Source organism: Monodelphis domestica, chromosome 3 (genome assembly GCF_027887165.1).
Source record: "Monodelphis domestica isolate mMonDom1 chromosome 3, mMonDom1.pri, whole genome shotgun sequence".
NCBI classification, from domain to species: Eukaryota; Metazoa; Chordata; class Mammalia; order Didelphimorphia; family Didelphidae; genus Monodelphis; species Monodelphis domestica.
The window spans coordinates 172,845,889-172,864,524 of record NC_077229.1 but is presented as its reverse complement, the minus strand read 5'-3'; the positions used below and the strand labels follow the sequence as shown (position 1 = coordinate 172,864,524).

The 18,636-nt window shown below is 36.2% G+C and overlaps 1 protein-coding gene across 7 annotated transcripts in view; it reads right to left on the bottom strand.

Annotated features, from left to right (window-relative positions):
- STK3 (serine/threonine kinase 3) overlaps positions 1-18,636 on the bottom strand; it is a 540,259-nt gene that overhangs the window by 85,108 nt on the left and 436,515 nt on the right. For 6 of the 7 annotated variants that reach the window (XR_008917553.1, XM_056823277.1, XM_056823275.1 and 3 more), the window contains one exon: positions 11,356-11,534. Coding sequence is in view for 6 of the 7 variants with exons in the window: in XM_056823277.1 (XP_056679255.1) it covers positions 11,356-11,534 (179 nt within the window). In the remaining variant the exon portion in view is untranslated. Of the gene's footprint in view, positions 1-1,831; positions 2,007-11,355; positions 11,535-18,636 lie in introns of those variants that run through there. The other variant, XM_056823279.1, reaches the window with a different exon arrangement.

Below are 18,636 nucleotides of genomic sequence, written 5' to 3'. Positions count from 1 at the left end.
AGTGCCAAGCTGAAGAGTATGTGAAATTGATCACCTTGGAATCTGGAGAGGTGGAGAAGACTCTGGTGAGGAGAGCAGTGAGGGTCTCTCAGTCTTGAGAAGCCAAAGAAAGAAGTTGGGAAAAAGACTTTCTCCTGAGGGTTACCCACTTTTCCTAATGGTGACTGGAAATCTTTCCCCCCAACACTTTCCAATTGAAGGGACTTTCTGAAGAGAAACCTGAGCAGACTTTACCTCAGCTCCTGTTGCCCAGGGGTGAGTCAACCTGACTTTCTCTCAGGGCTCAGAATGCCAAGGCCTGAGTTCCCCCCAAACTAGAGAAGGGAGAGGAAAGGCTTTAGAGACAGGGACCCCTTCTCCCCACTTTCCTTTTCCCAGTCTTCCCTGCCTGATATTCCTTGTGTATTACCTGATTGAGTTAACATTAAAAGTTATCTGTTCCCCAAGCTGAGTGTGATTGAATGGATCAAGGGGAGAACTTTTGGTCTTGAGTAGTGGTGGGGGGACAAGAGGGACAAGAGCGAATTGAGGAGAGCAGCTTTAGCTAAGGAGGGAAGGTAGAAGGGGGAAAATCTTCAAACCCCCTTTCCTCTCTCTGCTTTTTCAAAACTTTGCATTTCTAGGACCCTCCAATAAGCAGTGTCTTTGAAATCAGAAAGGACACAAAGACCAAGAAAAGGTCCACACGGTGCTCTAATGTGCAAGAAAGCAGCAGTAGTGGCTGTTTTTCACCTTGGACTAAAAAAAAAAGGAAAAAAGGAAAATGAAAACCGTTCACTGGACAGCAGGTTAGCAGTGATGTTCCTCATGAATTGGTATGAGTGCCTGATGCGGAATATCTAATAGCAAATGCTGACTTGGGGCTGGATATTTCCGATTTTTGTTTAATGGAGATTAAGCTTCTTGCTGTGCTGGTCTTTTCAAATCCCTGATCTGTTTAACTAAATAGGTCTTCTCATCATTAAATTGTTCATCCTCTGTCCTGTCACTCTAAAACCTGCTGAGAAACTCAATCAGTTTTGTTTGGTTCTTGAGAAGGATGTCTAGGATTAGCTGTGTTTTGCTAGGATTGGCTACAAACACTTTAAAGACACAAAAGGCCTCAAACTGGATGTTGTGGCTCTTGTCTCTCAGAAGATTCATCATCAGCTTGAGGTTCTTGGGTTTGATGATCATGATCAAGCACTTAAACCCCTATTGCCTAGACCAGTAATGGCAGTATTGCCATTTTTGCCTAGACCAGTAATTAGAGATAGAGAGCTATGTTCTCCCTCACCTTACTCCACACAGGGGAGGGAGGAAGCACTCCCATGGGGCTGCTGGGCATGGGGGGGGGGGGAAGTGAGGAATGTCCTCAGGCACAGTGGAGAGGGGGAGGGGAGCAGCTCCACCCAGAGTCCCTCTGCCTTTCTAGTAAGGAACTCTGGGAGTGGGGTGGGTCTGGGAGGGAGGATGGCTGAGTGTCCACAAAGAGCTCTCTACATTTCATCTTTGGCACCCATGCTATAGATTCACCATCACTGGCCTAGACCATACCAATCTATGGTATTGATTCTAAGATGAAAGGAAAGGGTTTAAAAAATACTTTAACAATTTTATTATATATTTTATATGACATATATTTATTACGTATTATATATATCCTATAATTTTAATATAATTAGTATTTTTAATTTGACATATTTTATTTTATTCATTTTATTCTGAGACAGGTCCATAGGCTTCACCAGCTTGCCAAAGAAGTCTATAACACAAAAAAGTCCAAGAAACTATTCTTTAGACCAACAATTTAAAACTCTTCAAAACCATAAGTGAAAGACTTCAAAATATGTTAGTTGTACAAGGAGTTTAATAGAAACTATCACAATCTCAGGTAACACTGCTTCCAGACTAGTTCTCATGGACATCATTTTAGGAAGTAAATCCTGTTGAGTACCAGCCTGGCAAATGCTCCAGCTTCAGTTCCAGACAACCTAGAGTTGTCACCAAAGTTCTTGTCACAAAGTCTAAAAGGTTTTGGAAATGAAATATTAGTTTAATTTAAAAAATATGAAAATAATTTCAAGAAGTCATCTAAGTAAGTCTAACCTAAGTAAGTCTAACCTATAAACTAAGTGAATAATTATTTCATTAGCAAAATATGGGATATGCTATATAAAATGAAAATTTTTCATTTTAACAAATTTTTATTCATCTGAGAGCTGAGTATTCACCTAACAAATAAACTGCTTAACATACTAGCTCTAAAAGAAAAGAATTATAAAGCACATTATAAAATTATGCTTGTCTTTACTTTTTTATTCATAAGTCTTTTTGATTTCTTTTTTTAATCTTTTGATATAATCAGCTCCACAATGTTATTCTGAGCAATCACCTTTAATAAACTATAATATTTATTGACTAAAAATCAAAAATAATGTGAAGAAAAGGCCTACCAGGACCAACTATCTTATGCTTATAGTAGAATATCTTTGCTTTAAAATGTGGTGCTGTCAATTTTCAATAAGAATCATCATATTAAATGAAAATGTCTTATTGAGGGAAGTTTATGAATTTTGTCATAGATTTGGAAAGGACTTCAGTGGTCATTTAGTCCCACTATTCAATATAATAAGTCCTGCTACAACAAACCCTACAAGGTAATCATTCTGCTTTTAAGTTACAGCTTTGAGTATGGAAGAAACCATCTCCTCCAAAGGTAGCTCAAACAGATAAAGATTTTGGATAAAAAAACTACTTCTTATATCAATTTAAAACTATCTCTTAAAAACTTCTATCCAACAGCTTTGGCTTTTAGGTGAAGCAGGACAAGTCTCATTTCTTTTTCTACATGGTAGCCCTTCAAATCCTGAAGATAGCTATAATGTTCCCCCTATCTTCTATTATCCAGACCAAGGATCTCCAATTAATTTAACTTATCCTCATATGGCATGAGTTAAAGATTCCCTACCATCCTGATTAGTTTCTTTGTAAGGTCTCAAACTGATCAATGTCCTTCCTAAAATGTGGGTCCCAAAACTGAACCAGTTTTCTTCTTATTTGGTATTTAAATATTAGAAAATTACAACAAAATGACAAATAACTCTACTTTGTATCCTAATAAGCTTAATCATAGAAGGCTGCTAATTCTAAATTGCAAAAGAAATGGTAACATTGTAAGCCTAGCTATTAATTATGGGACCATAATTAGCAACATTAAATTTATTCATTCACTGAACCATCAACCATTTATTAAATATCAATTATAACATGTAATGATCTGAAATAGGTTTAAGTGCTGGATTGATAGTTGATGTGAATGCATCATCATTAAATAGTAAATATCCTTTCTAAGGTTTTATATGATCCTACTGCTTTCAAAAGAAGCAGCTAAGTGGATCAGCGGATAGAGCATTGGATCTGGAGTCAGAAAGATCTGAATTCAAATATGACCTTAGACACTTATTAACTGTGTGACCCCAGGCAAGTCACTTCATTTCTGTTTGCCTTAAATTTCTGGAGAAGGAAATGGCAAACTGGTCCAACAACTTTGCAAAGAAGATCTCACAGACAACATTAGTGTGCTACAGTTCATGAGTTCATGAATTGAACCCAACTGAATGATTAAACAATTGTTCCTAAAAAAACAGATGGATTGGAAATGTCTAAAATGGCTATATCTGTAACTCTTACAAGAAAAAAAAATTTTTTTAGTAGTTCCTGAAAATGAAATCAACCTACATCCGGGACAATAACACACGGACTCAACTATTATCCATAAAACAGTTTTTAGTTGTATAATATGATCACTTTGGGGGTTTTTTAAAAAAACTTTCATGACAATTCAAGGTGCAATTACCGATATTACATAATAAGAACTATAAGTTTTAATTCTCTTTGAGCAAGACGGGTAGTCTTCTCATAAAAATTCATTGTGGACAAAGACATACATATCACATAAATGTGTTCATGCCATACCATCTGGGGTCTTCAGTTGCCAATATGAATTTTGTGAGCTGCCTGAGGACTGAAATAGTCAAAAATCCTGCATGGGACTATTTCATAGGGCAGGGTCTTTGTTCATTTTAATTTACAACTAGATTATGAGGAAATGTACTTTATACAATCAAATTCATGCCATGCGCACACCTGTGATTACAACAAACTAAAATTCAGAGTTGCCTCACTGGTAGATTTGAAATATCTTCCTTTTACTGTTATCCAGAAGAAAGAAATCTGAAATATACAAACTTTAATATTCTTGCTGCAAGCATCTGGAAATACTTGATAATAATCATTCTACTGATGCAAAGTAAATCCACAGCAACATGCTCATATGCTTCCCTACAGTAAAATACTTCCTTCCAGGCCATACAGCTATGGACAGAAGAGAATGAAAAGTTCCTTGTTGTTGAACCTCTACAGTTCCAATGTGGAAAAATCTTCAACTACCTTTCTTTTTAGCAGCTAAGTGGAGTGCTTCTTTTGAAATGACAAAGAGAAATGTACTATAATGCAGTAGTAGCAGGTATACATCTGAAAAACTCTCTCAGTCTGTCTCTCTCTTCCCCCTCTTCCTCTAGTCAGTGCTATCTCAATTGTACCAGGTCACTCTGATGTTGGTCATTCTAATCCTTCTCTGATCACTACCTTCTGAAACTTTTGCTAAGCTTTTAAAGCTAACTTTTGTATAGTGCTTTATGGTTTACAAAGCATGGTAAAAATATTATGTCAGTTGATCTTCATAATAACCTTGAGATCAAGATGTTTCCCTATTTCACAGATGAGGAAATAAAGTAGGTCCCCTTCTTTCCAGATACTACCACCACTTTAGTGCAGGTCCTTATCATCTCAGGTCTTAACTGCTGATATATCCTGCTTGTGGGTCTGCCTTAAGTCTCCCCCAACTCCAATGCATTCTCCATTCAGCCACTAAAATGACTTTCCTAAAATGCAGGTCTGATCATGTCACCTCATTACTCAATAAACTCCAGTGGCTTCTTATTGCCTATAGGAACAAATAGAAAATTCTGTTGGCATTCAAAGCCCTTTATAACCTAGTCCCCTCCTACTTTTCCAGTTTTTTATATCTTACTCCCTAATACGTACTCTTTGATCCAGTGGCACTGGACTCTTAAATGCTCCATAAATAAGATATTCCATCTCTTGGCTCTGGGTATTTTCTCTTAATGCCTGTCCCCTATACCCAGAACACTCTTTCTCCTCTGCTCCAATTATTGACTTTCATTGTTTCCTTTAAGTCTGAATTTAAAACCCATCTTCTACAGGAAACCTTAACTAACCCCCATTTATTTTTGGTGATTCCCTTTTAAAAATTATTTCCTTTTTATACTGTACCTTGCTTGCTTTGCATAGTTGTTGGCATGTTATCTCATCTGTTAGAGTGTAAGCTCCTTGAGGGCAGGCCCTCTTTTGCCCCTTTTTGCATTACCAGGACTTACCATAGTGTCTGGCACATAGTAAATGTCTGGTGCTTAATAAATGTTTATTGAGTGATTAGAAGATATTAAGTGACTTAGCAAAAAAAAAAATCCCACTTCTGAATATCTTTAAATGCCAGAAATTTTCCTTTATATCTAATAAGTATATGAGGTAGGATTTGAATTCAGGCTTTTGTGACTCTAAGACCAGTGTTTTATCCTCAGGGTCACATGGCTGCCCACTCTCCTAAGGGGAACCTGGGGAAGATCATAATGACCTACAGTGGTAATGGTAGCTTTAGAAGGAAGAAACTTAAATCCTCCCATCTTACTGTTACTTACTATCTGAAAAATTACCTATTATGGGTAAAAGTGAACTCTTAAAAAACTCTAAAATTGTACTGATTCTCCAGTCCTACAACTAGATAGAAGTCTGATGCCCACTGAGGAAGCTTTATAGAAAATAAGGGACAAGAGTAGAAAAATCTTCCTCTTCTGCAGAGCTAAAGCAGGGAGAAGCCATTTTCCTTTACAGAACTATTTAGTTCTAGTACTTTTTAGAACTAGAAAGTGACAAAAGTACAGGTTGCATAAATAATTAGTAATCAGTTTTTAAAAATGATAATGGTAGAAATTTGGGCTTAAGAAAAAAAGGTAGATTTATCCATTCCTTTTGTCATTACCTCATAACAATCATGAATCAAAAAAAAATTATTTGACTTGGAACCAGCTGATGGTGGATTAACAGATGGTTCTTTAAAATTCTGTTCTTATTCCAAAACCTTTAAGTTGCTGAAAATGTATCTACTTAAATATAATACTACAGTGGCAGCAAAACATGATCTACATGTTCTTTATTTAACACTAAACAATCTGGATACCAGAGCTGTTTGGAAATAATTCTATCAAAGATTGAAACACTTCACTAGTGCTATAATAAACAAATTTGCCTTTTACATTTTTACTTTCAAAATGTATCTTCACAGATATTACTTACATAGACCTTTTAAAATGTAATCAAATAAAAGCAAATTGATTAAATCTGTCTACAACAAATTTTATCAACTGTCTTTATAATACCTAATAATTTTGTAGAATTAAAGATTAGATTAATTTATCAACTCATTATATCCAAGGTAGAGCCATTTGTCTTTTTGTAGAAGGAAAAATAAGTTTTTCCACAATCCTTTTAACATGAAACAGTTCACAGCAAAACCAAAAGGCAAATGTTAAAGATTGAGAAAATATACAAATTGTTAGGTAGAATATCATGATGATGAATGCCTCCTACCCTGGACATCTGTTCAACAGGTGCCAAAGAAATCTCTGGACATGTTTTGTGCTTGGGGATCTGCTTTGGCTGCTACAAAAGACAATGAAGTGTTCCCTTTCATTTTTCATTCTTGAAAGTTACCTTCCTCCAGGCAGGGGCTCATTCCTTTCATACTGAGAGAAGGCAGAGAAAACCCTAGGTTTCCTTTTTTAGCAAGTTTTGCTGGCAGACACAGGCCTACCACTGTCCATTTCTGAATCTTAACATCTCCAATTGTCCATAAAAATAGGCATATATGAATTTGGATTTCTTCAATATTTCTATGAAACAATTTTGGATAATTTATCTTCAATTTACATAGTATAAAATTAGCAACCTTGTTTTCGCTTATCATTGTCAGCTGTTGCCAAAAGCAGAAATTTTTACTTCTGCATTGGGTAGAAATGACTACAATTGTTACTTTCTTTGATTTCTCCCATTTTAATTAAATCATTTGAGGTATTAAGACCAAAGAGGACTCTGAATTATAATACTATAAAGAATAAGGTCTTACTTGTTAATCCAAATACTATAATCTATACTTGATTACTCTGGTTTAAAAAAATGGCAAGAAATCAGCATAATGAAAATACTGTTTCTCAGTTTTAGAAGCAATTAACTGTAGAAAAACATTAACCACTAGAAGGACATATTGCATTTTCAAACTAACTAAAAACATGAGCCCCTTTCTTTTTTTAAAAAATACATTTTTTTAAATTATGAAGAATAATGCTACAGACTTGGGTTCAAATGTGGCATCAGACACTCTTCAAAGCTTTGTAACCCTGGTCAAGTCACTTAACCTTGATTGCCTAGCTCTTGTAGCTCTTCTGTCTTAGAATGGATACTAAGTCAGAAGGTAAGGGTTTAAAGAAAACAATAATGATTTGGGTGTAAAATAAGATCAGTTTAAGAAAGGATATAATCAAAGAAAGTCAGTTTTTATGTTGGTATCTTTTATCTCACTTTCTAACTTGGGATAAGTGAAAGATTCTTTGCCATACCATCCATACCCCCTTTCTTGCTTAGTTACTTTACCACTTTCATTTGTTCCTCTTTCTTCTGTTTTCTTCCCACTTCTAAAATCTTCTAAAGCCCAAAAGAATGGCTTTAGAAGTTGAGGCTAAGTGAGGAGAAACCAGTTGAGTTATTTTCTCTCCCATTTCATATTCTGAATAAATTAGATCTTTATGTGATAAATACTTATTTCTGGGAACCAACCTGAATTGATAACATATACAGTGTATAATTAGATGGTGCTATGGATCCCCTAGTCTATTGTAAAAAGCAAAGAAAATTCTATCTCTTTGACAAATACTTTCTAGAGTTGATTAAAACCTGTCCTTTTAGATTCTATTCTTTCAATGAAACCCTCTGCAATAGAAGCAGTTGTTTCCTGGACTGTTTCTACTCATTCAATTCAGCAAATTTCTCATGTACCTAATCTGAGCAAAGTACTGCTTAAGTGCTTGGGGATATAAAAAGAACAAAAATACAGTCCCTGCTCCCGAGATTATAATCTACCAAATAATGACAAGCAAACAAATAATAGTGAGATGTAGAGGGAGAGAAATGTGGAAATGAGGCAACCAAGCAAAGTGCTATCAGAAACTGGAGAAAGGAAAGAGACAATTGCCACCTAAGGAGGCTGAATAAGAGCACATCATACTTCTTGTTCCCCACAAGCACAAAAATGATCTAGACATCAATCTTTCCTCCTCAGAAGATTATTTGCAACAAAGCCTTCCCATTCTAGGTGGCAAAGACTTTCTTTCTGAGTTTAAATCTGGCCTCAGATACTTACTAGTTGTGTTACTGTTTGCCTTAGTTTCCTCATCTATAAAATGAACTGGAGAAGGAAATGTCAAACCCCAAATGAGGTCATGAAGAGTCAGAATTGACTGAAAATTGACTAAACAACTTCCCATTCTAAGCACTATTTATTTACTGTCCTTCAGTATGACATTCATCTTTCTTGGTGACTTAGCACTAGGCTCACAATTTTTCCTGTTCCCTGTTATCTTTAGTGATGGTAACAGCAACACTGATTTCAACTTTCCAATACCCTGATGTCACAATTTCTTTGCACTCTCCATTCCACTGATCTTATTTCGGGTAACCTTCATGATTACTAGGTAAATACTTTTCTCCAAAATCTAAAACTGATATTCCCTATGATCCTTTCCTTTTAATATACGTCCACACTTCTTTATTCCTTTCAGTTCTAGTCAACTTTTCTTTAATCTTAAAGTGAACTCCAGTCCTTAAATGCTCCTCTCCTTCTATTCTCCATTCTCCCACTTCACAGTCTCCAGCTGCTTTCACTTGTTTTCCAAATGTATTTCAGTGATGTTTTTACTGGAGTCCTTCAATTTTTTAACTTTCTACCATACTAAGTAAGGCAATTCACAATCCTAATTGATGGTTTTTTTCCTATTCTTCCTTTAAGAAGATCAACCAGAACATACATTGATGGGATAATGTACTACAGGTATACAGATAAAAATCTCATAGTGAATAAATGTAGGAGTTAGATGCTAATAGGTTTAATGATTCTGATAGTGACAGAAAATGGACAATAATGGAATCTATGCATATTTGTTACAAAGGATGTGTTTTTCTTTTCTCGTTTTTTTCCCCAATGAGGTGGGCAGTGGGAAACAGAAGAAAAAAAGATTTCTGATAAACTTTTTTTTTTTAATGGCCAGGTACTATGGATATGGAATAATGCATGCACTTCCAGATGAGGTCAATATACAGTTAATTTTACTTATTTTTTTTTAAATACCTCTCTGAGTGTAGGGGAATTGTAAATGTTTGTAACATAGAAAAAAAAATCACATCAATAAAACAAAAAATTAATAGAAGAATTGGATATACTAATTTGAAATGATGACATACAGAAATCAATGATGATCCTAGGATTCGATGCCAGTAAGTTTTCCTGGAAGTTGGTGAGTTTAGTGTTCGATATATTGGGTTTGAAATGAAAATTTCCATAGGAAATGGAAAATGAATAGGCAAAGGATAAAGAAAAGGAGTAGTCATAGATAAAGTACAATCATAATAGTACTGTTTAAGAAAAACCACAAGTATTTTTTCTTACCATATAAAAACAATTCCAATCATATTTATTCATGAATTTAAGGTATTTAATAAATGCTTTTAAAAATTGATTTCTAGTTCTTCACAAGCTTTCAAAGACCACTGAAAATGGCTCAGCAACTACATCCCTTAAGGGAAAATATCCCAAATCTGTGTACCTTGGGCAAATACTTTGACAAAGAACAAATGGTGTTTTCAGATTCCTAGAGTCACCTATGGTATTTTTTTTTATAATAGGTAAGAAAAGAGCTATAAGTACAGGCTTTCTAAGATGTCAAGAAAATTACTAGCCTTTGTAAGGCAACCGTATGATTAGTAAACTCAGCAGCCTACTTTCCAAATTGGATTTCAGTTAAGCAAGGAAATAAACTTGAAAACAATACCGTGAAATATTAAAAAAAATTTTTTTTCTAATTACCAGTAAATATTCAGTAATGCATGTGCATCAAGCTTAAGTTAGATCTTGCCTACTCATTCAAAACTGTAAAGGAAATGTGCAATTCCAGGCTTAGAGGAACTACTTTTATTGAAGGAGCTAAACAATGTTTGAGCAGCCCAGAAGAGACGGATCTGAGTATAGTCACCATAAGTGAATGGGCTGTCAAACAAGAGAATAGAGATGCCCTGAAGAAGAGCCTCTCTTTACATAAGTCTCTTATGGTACACATTTTTCCTGATGGAACCAAGATCATCAATGAATGTTTATGATTCATAGTAATGTAATCAGCTGATACAGAATGAAATACACAGAACCAGAACAATATAGATGATATTATTAACAACACAAAATTTTAAAAATCACTATAGCAGCAGTATGGTGTAGACAGAGAAAGAACAACAGACCTGGGCTCAAATCTCACATCTTATGTATAATGGCTATGTGACTCAAAGCACATTTCTGGGCTCTCAGTTCCTTTCTATCAGTTCCACTTTCTAAGACTATAAATGTAAACAATCTGCACTGGAATAAAAATTTCTCTGTACTGACAAAAGCACAAATCTGATCCAGTTAAAAAAATAACTTCATGATGGAAGCCAAACTCTGAAAAACTGAAATATAATAGTCCCATTGAATAGAAAATGAAGTAAGGGAATAAGAAGGCAGAATCTTTTATATACTGTCAAAGTCACTGAATCATTTGTTTTCCTTGTTATAAAAGGAGGTTCAATCCTGGGGACAGAACAGAGTAGATATATCCAGAAATAAAATCTATTTAAAAAATAAAATAAAGTTATGATTTGACTAAATACTTTTAGCATTTGGATGTTTAACTCAAAGACTCAGGAGAACTCAAAGGTCATCTACACTAGGGATAGGCCATCTACTCTGCATCTTGTTGCTACTCCACCTACAGAGATGGGGAACCTGCTATATTTGGAGGTGGTCTATCTAAGTTTTGAACAGCTCTAATTACCAAGAAATTTTTCTTTATATTGATTTGTGTTTCCGCATAGACATTTGTGGATGACTATAAAAAGAGAAAGGAAATTTACTAATGAAAATTAAAATGTACTTACGAAATCAAAGTTTCCATCTTGAGGAACTTTCCAGTTGTCAGGAAAAATGTTTTTTGACACAGGAACCTGCTGTTCATGTATGTTTTTATCAGAGTTTTCTTGACTCTTATTTTTGAAATCTTGTTTGTCGAAATAATCCATAAAAGATGGTCTCTGTGCTTGTGATGAAGTTGTATTTCCTAAATTAAAAAGAACATAGAGAAGGTTTAACTATTGACTATTATTAAAATAATCTCTCATATTTGCATTATACTTTCTGCTTTATGAAACATTTTTCTTATATCATCATTGTGAAATAGGAATCTCAAGTATTATTATTTCTCTTCCACTGCTAAGAAAAGTGAAGAAGCTGAGACAATGATTATTGTGGGATCATGCAGTATTCTAGTTATCAAGTGGCATAGCCAACATTTGACCCTAAGGTATCTTGAATCCAAATCTTGTTGTTTTCTAACAACTCTATACAAAAATATGAATTCTTTAACTATGGAATAAATCTGAGTGGATCAGAAATAACAGTCAAAATATTCAATCTAACAGAGAGAAAAACCACCTAATTAAAATTCAGTTAATGTTACAGATAAGAGTTTTAAAACTACATAATGTTTTAAGCTGTGGAAATATTTCAGAGGTTAAGTGGTGCTCATTTCTACATTTTTTAATTGGAAAGTTGTTTTGAATACTTTGGAAATGAGTCAACATAAAACTGAAAGTATTAGAAACAAATGGCAAATTACCTGTAAATACTAGGCAATTACCCCAATATTAAATTTTTTTTTTTTGCCAAGCATATTAGTTTCAAAATGTCATATTGAATCAGATGTTCCTAAAAGTTCTTAAAAGTTCTGAATACCCTCAACAAAATTTAGTTGTAAGGACTAGATAATGATAAGCACAGAGGAAACAAAGATACTTTAATTTAACCAAACTCCTTGAGTAAAAAAAAAAATATTATAATAATAGCAGTAAAAGAATAATCTAATCTAAAAAAAAAACAGAGTACAACTTATTGTTTGTGAATGCCAAGAAAAAAGCCAGACAATCAATGTAACACACTGGATTATCAAAAATAGAAGAATCTGATATCTTAGGTAATAGGGAATCAATAATCCTCATGTCTGGGTAATGCACATTCACAAAGGGTATACTAGTAAAGATGAATGAGAAGTTGCATAGCAACTGAACAGTTGGAATAGTCTTCAAGGCACATTAATAACTTGCAGTGTTGATAATCTGTGTACAGCTAGTCAAAAAATAATATATGCTACTCTCTCTAACAAGCAAGCCAGGGATTGAGCTAAGAACTAGAAATGCAAAGAAAGGCAAAAACGGTCCCTAATCTCAAAGAGCCCACACTCTAATATAGAGAGGAAGGAGGGGAGCCAATATACAAACAACTATGTACAAATAAAATACATATGGAATAAAATGGAGGTAATCTCAGAGGGAAATCAATAGTATTAAGAAGGACTGGGGAAACTTCTTGAAGAAGATAGGATTTTAGCTAAGAGCTGAAGGAAGTCAGAGACGTTAAGTGGAGGAAATGAGGAGGGAGAGAATGTCAGGAATGGGATACAGACAATAAACATGCATATAGTCAGGAGATGAAGAGTTTTTGTCAAGAATAGGAAAGAAAGCCAATGCCACTGGCTTTTCTAGTACTTGGAAAAGAGTACGGTAAAAGTAGCCTGGAAAGGTAAGAAGAGGGTGGCTTATAAAGGATTTTAAATGTCAAAGAGTGGATTTTTCTATTTCATCCTGGAGACAACTGGGTACCACTATAGTTTCTGACATGGTCAGACCTGAATTTTAGGATGATCTCTGTGATAGCTGAGTGGAGGATGGAATGGAGTGGAGAGAAATTTGAAAAAGGGAGATCAACCTGAAAATCATTGCTGTGATTTAGATGTGATGTAACGAAGGGCTGCACCATGGTCACATCAGTGTCAGAGAAGAGAAAGAGACTTAAAAGAGTTGTTGTGAAAGTATAATTGAAAAAGAAATGGCAAGGCCAGATGGGTGGCTCAGTGGATAGAGAGCCAGGCCTGGAGATGAGAAGCGCTAAGTTCAAATCTGGTCATTCTAGCTGTATGACCCTGGGCAAGTCACAACCTCAACTGCCTAGTTGTTATTCTGCTCTTTTGCCTTGGAACTGATATCTAGTATTAATTCTAAGACAAAGGTAAGGGTTTAAAAAGAAAGATCAACAGATTGACTATCGAGGCAAGAAAGAGTCAGGAATTAGGAATGACACTTAGTTTTTGAGCCTAAGTGACTGGGAATATGGCAGAACCTTCAACTATAATAGGGAAGCCAGTAAGACGAGAAGAGTTGTTTGGGGGGGAGTAGTATAGGGGAAGATAAACAGTTCAAGTTTTGAACATTTTGAGTTTAAGAAGTCTATAGGACATCCAATTCAAGATACCTAAGGTAGTTAAAGATTGTTACTGGAGGTCAGAAAGAGGTTGAAGCTAGATAAAGTAGATCTGAGAATCACCTAATAGAAGTGATAAATTAACCCATGAGAGTTGATGATATAAAGGGGAGAAGATAAATTCCAGAATAGAGCTTTGGGGGATACCTATAGTTAGTGGGAGTGACCTGAACAAAGATTCAGCAAAGGAGACAGAGAAAGAGCAGTCAGACAAGTAGGAAAACCAGGAAAGAGAGCAATATCAAGACAATCTAAAGAGGAAAAAAGTATCAAGAAGAAGAGGATCATGGTGTCAAAAACTATAGAGGTTAAAAATAAGAGGATTAAGAAAAGAAATTTAGTAATTAAGAAATCCTTGATACATTAATGCACTGTTGGTGGAGTTGTGAATTGATCTAACCATTCTGGAAGGCAATTTTGAACTATGCCCAAAGGGTGCTAAAAGACTGTCTTCTCTTTGATCCAGTCATAGCACTGCTGGGTTTGTACCCCAAAGAGATCATAAGGAAAAATATATATACAAAAATATTCATAGCTGTGCTCTTTGTGGTGGCAAAAAATTGGCAAATGAGGGGATGCCCTTCAATTGGGGAATGACTGAACAAATTGTGGTATATGATGGTGATGGAATACTACTGTGCTCAAAGGAATAATAAAGTGAAGGAATTCTATGGGAACTGGAATGACCTCCAGGAATTGATGCAGAGTGAAAGAAGCAGAACCAGGAGAACATTATACACGGAGACTGATACACTGTGGTATAATCGAATGTAATGGACTTCTGGGGTGTATGGGATGCTCAGGGAGGAGTAATATCTCTGGTATGGAGGACTTGTTGTGCCCTTCTTGAGCATCTCTCCAGCCTCTGACCCCCACCTGACACCCAGCTCTCACTTGTGGCTCCCAGTAGCTGCTAGCATGCGGCAGCAGCCACACCCTGGGCAGGCTTCAACAGGCCGGCTAAACCTTGTGAGGGTAGCCATCGGGTTGTCGACCCCTGGTGAACCAGGGCTTTGCTCACCCAGCATGTGAAGACTGCTTCAGCTGAACAGACGGAAGAAACCAATAAGAAGGTTCAACGGCTGAGAGGGCGACGCAGCAAAGCACTGTGGAGTGCTTAGGGCGTGTTGGAGCACAAAGGACAACACGGCCACCCAATGCAGCTGAGGAAGTCTCCAGGTGTAACGACTTTTCGTGCCACTGGACCCAGGCCAACGTTGAGAGAGTGGGGCTATCTCTGTGCATCGACTTTTCCACTTAAATCTCCTTCACACACAAGTGTCTTTGTGCACACTCATCTATCATAGATGAAAACGCACAAAGACAATCGTCATCCTCAGTTACCGAGAGACTACTACTATTATTAATGGACTTCTCCATTAGTGGCAATGCAGTGATCCTGAACAACTTGGAAGGATCTACGAGGAAGAACACTATTCACATCCAGAGGAAAAACTGTGGGAGCAGAAACACTGAAGAAAAACAACTGCTTGATTACATGGGTTGAGAGGGATAAGATTGGGGATGTAGACTCTAAATGATCAATCCTAGTGCAAACATCAACAACATGGAAATAGGTTCTGATCAAGGACACATGCAAAACCCAGTGGAATTGCATGTTGACTACAGGAAGGGGGGGGGGGAAAGGAGGGAGGGAAAGAATATGATTCTTGTAACCAAAGAATAATGTTCTAAGTTGACTAAATAAAATTAAAAAAAAAAAAAGAAAACCCTGATAACTGGAAAGAACAGTGTGATTTGAATGATGAGTTCTGAAGCCAGGCTTCAGAGTTAAAAAGTCCTTAGTCTTACTGTGCCATCCCCCTACCCCAATCATTTCCCTTCGCCTGCATTGCTTTGTTTCTCTGGGATGGATGAATCAAGTAAGGTTTTTTTTGTTTTGTTTTAAGTAATGAGAAAGACATGGATATAGTTGTAGGGTGGTAGAGATTAAAGATAAGTGAGAGAATGGGGATGATAGAAGGAATAATTTGCCTGAGTACACAGGATGGAATGGCATCACTTGAGCTTATAGAGAGGTTTAATATAAATAGATTGCATTGCTACAGTTAGGGCCCTATTGAGATTTAGGTAAATATAAATAACTTATGGACCCAGTCAGATTTTGGTTTTCTTCAACTTCCTTCCATAGGACTCTTCTTTTTCTTAGTATCATGAGATACAAATGAGAAGGGTGTCAATGGCTAGGCAATTGGGGTTAAGGATTGAAAGGACAAGGGGAAGTTAGGCACTAATTTGTTAAGATCTCAAAATAACTATAAGAGCTGAATTCACCAGAACCAGTACTGAGATGTACTGTTTTAAAAAAAATATTTCATTGTTTTATTTTTTTACTGCTTTTGCTGAAATAAAGGTACTTTTAGTAACATAGTTTGAATCTAATAAAAAGGTTTAGATTTTGTTGTTGAATTTTATATAATAATTTCTTTTTATATACTCTGAACTATTTTTTTGTTCAAGAGCCATTTCATCATTTGGAATTTGCATTTTAACACAAGTTTCATCTTGATGTGGAGGTGACCTTGACTTTTCAAAAACTATCCCAGTGCAAAAAGATCTCATAGTTTCTAATAAGCATAGGCTGAAGAAATATATGGCCAACAATGCACAAACTGTATTTGTTGTCAGAAGATCAATTAAGCTATGAATGAAAAAGTTCATTACCAGAAGATTGGTCAGTAAGTGGTGAATTATTTTTTGAACCTATGAAATGGATGAAAATATCCCACCCAAAGGAGGCTTTAATGACTTAAAAAAAAAATCCTTACATTCCATCTTATCCATCAATACCATGCACTGGTTCTAATGCAGAAGAGCAGTAAGGGCTAGGTCTAAGTTGGTGAACCTATGGTACGCATGCTGGAGGGGGTTGCTCCTTTCCCCATCTCCACCTAAAGACATTTCTAAATGCCTAAAGACATTTCTCCCATCACCCATCCTTCTGCCCAGCAGCCCAATGGGAGTGCTTCTTCCCTCTCCTATCTGGGGAAGGGTGTGAATTTTAAAACTATTCCACTCTAATCAGACTGTACTTTAGAAGATCTGATTTAGCTATTTCCTGATCAGTAACAATGGAGATACTTGGAATAACAGAATCAGGTCTTGGAAACTCTACATTTCTCCACCTTTCTTAGTTTAACAAGATTAGGAAGGTCTGCTTCAAACTCAAGATTTAATTATCTGAAGAAATAGCCTTCAACAGACATGTGCAGAAAAACGGACAGACCCCTGGGCTGTCCTAAGTCAAGCTAAGCAATCACTGGTACAGATGAGATGCAGGAAAGTGATGTAAAACCGTCCACATAAGGCACGTCACTTCCTCTTTCCCTGGAGAGGCGACTCTGGATGAGAATGTGCTAGGTGTTTCGACATCTTGGAGTGCTGGTGGTGAGTTTGCCTTGAGCTGATTCAGGTTCGGGCATCAGAGTTTAGCCCTTCTTTTTCTGGAATTCCGGCTGACTCCTTCCTCCTTCATACTCCAAACCCTTACTTCCTTATCTCCTGATCTCCCCACCCCATACTAGTCAGGTGGGGGGAGAGGGAGAGAAAAAACCTACTCCTTCTCCTTCCTTCTTCTTAATCTCCTCCACTATCAATTAAATCACCATAAAAAATTCCAGCTGACTTGGGTATTTTATTATTTGGGATTTCCCCTGGTGACCACTTAAATTTAGACTTTTCAGTCTCAACCATAATTTTAACCTTTACAAGGGGGAGGGGCTCACATGTAGTATGAGGGTTGCAGTTTGGGCACTCAGTCTGTAACAGGTTCTCCAGCACTGGACTAGGCAACGAGGGTTAAGTGACTTGCCCAGAGTCACACAGCTAGGAAGTGTCCAAGGCCACATTTAAACTAAAGAACTTCTGTCTCCAGATTTGGCTCTCTTTCCACAAAGACAACTAATTGCCCCGCTTTGAGAGTTTTATTTTTTTTTATCTTACTTTCTGCCTTAGTATCAATTCTAAGAGAGAAGGGAGCCAAGGGCTAGGCAAATGGAATTAAGTGATGTGCCCAGGGTCACATAGCTAGGAATTATTTAAGGCGAGAATTGAATTCAGGTCTTCTTAATTCCAGACTTGGTGTTCTTTCCACTGTACTACCTAGCTGCCCTCTTTAGTGACTTAAAATTAACGACAGTGGCAAAATCAATCAACTGAACACATATATTAAATATTTATTATATGCCAAGTACTGTCAAGGAAAAAGTAAAGTACTCTCTACTGTTAAGAACCATACAAGGTGAAAGGAGGAAGGAAAAGGGGCAAAATAGAAAATGTTTATAATATGCAATGCAAACAGGCACTCACAAAAGATATATGGAAAGTTGGAGGTACTAACTGCTGGGATCAAGGAGGCCTGATTAAGTGATGCTTGATTGGAGCTTTGAAGGAAATGAAGTATTAATTCTAGAAGGCAGAGGTGAGAACAGAATGAATTATAGGCATGCCAGCAACCCATTCAAAACTAGAGAAACTGGAGGATACAGTGTTTTCCATATGTGAGAAACAGTAAGAAGGTAAGAACAATGGGGCAAGCAGAGAGAAAATGCTAATAATTAAACAATTATAAGAGGGTCAACAGACATTATTTAACATTAATAATTTTATATTAATTATCTATTAAACAATCAACTTATTTGCACACAATTGTTTGAATGTTATCTCCCTCTTTAGACTATGAGTTTCTTGAGCGATGGGAATGTCTTTTGCTTTTCTGTATAACTCCACTGCTCAGCACAGTACCTGGCACACAGTAGATACTTAACACATGTCTACTGATTAACTCATCAATGAGATGGATACTGGAATACTATAACATTACTAGA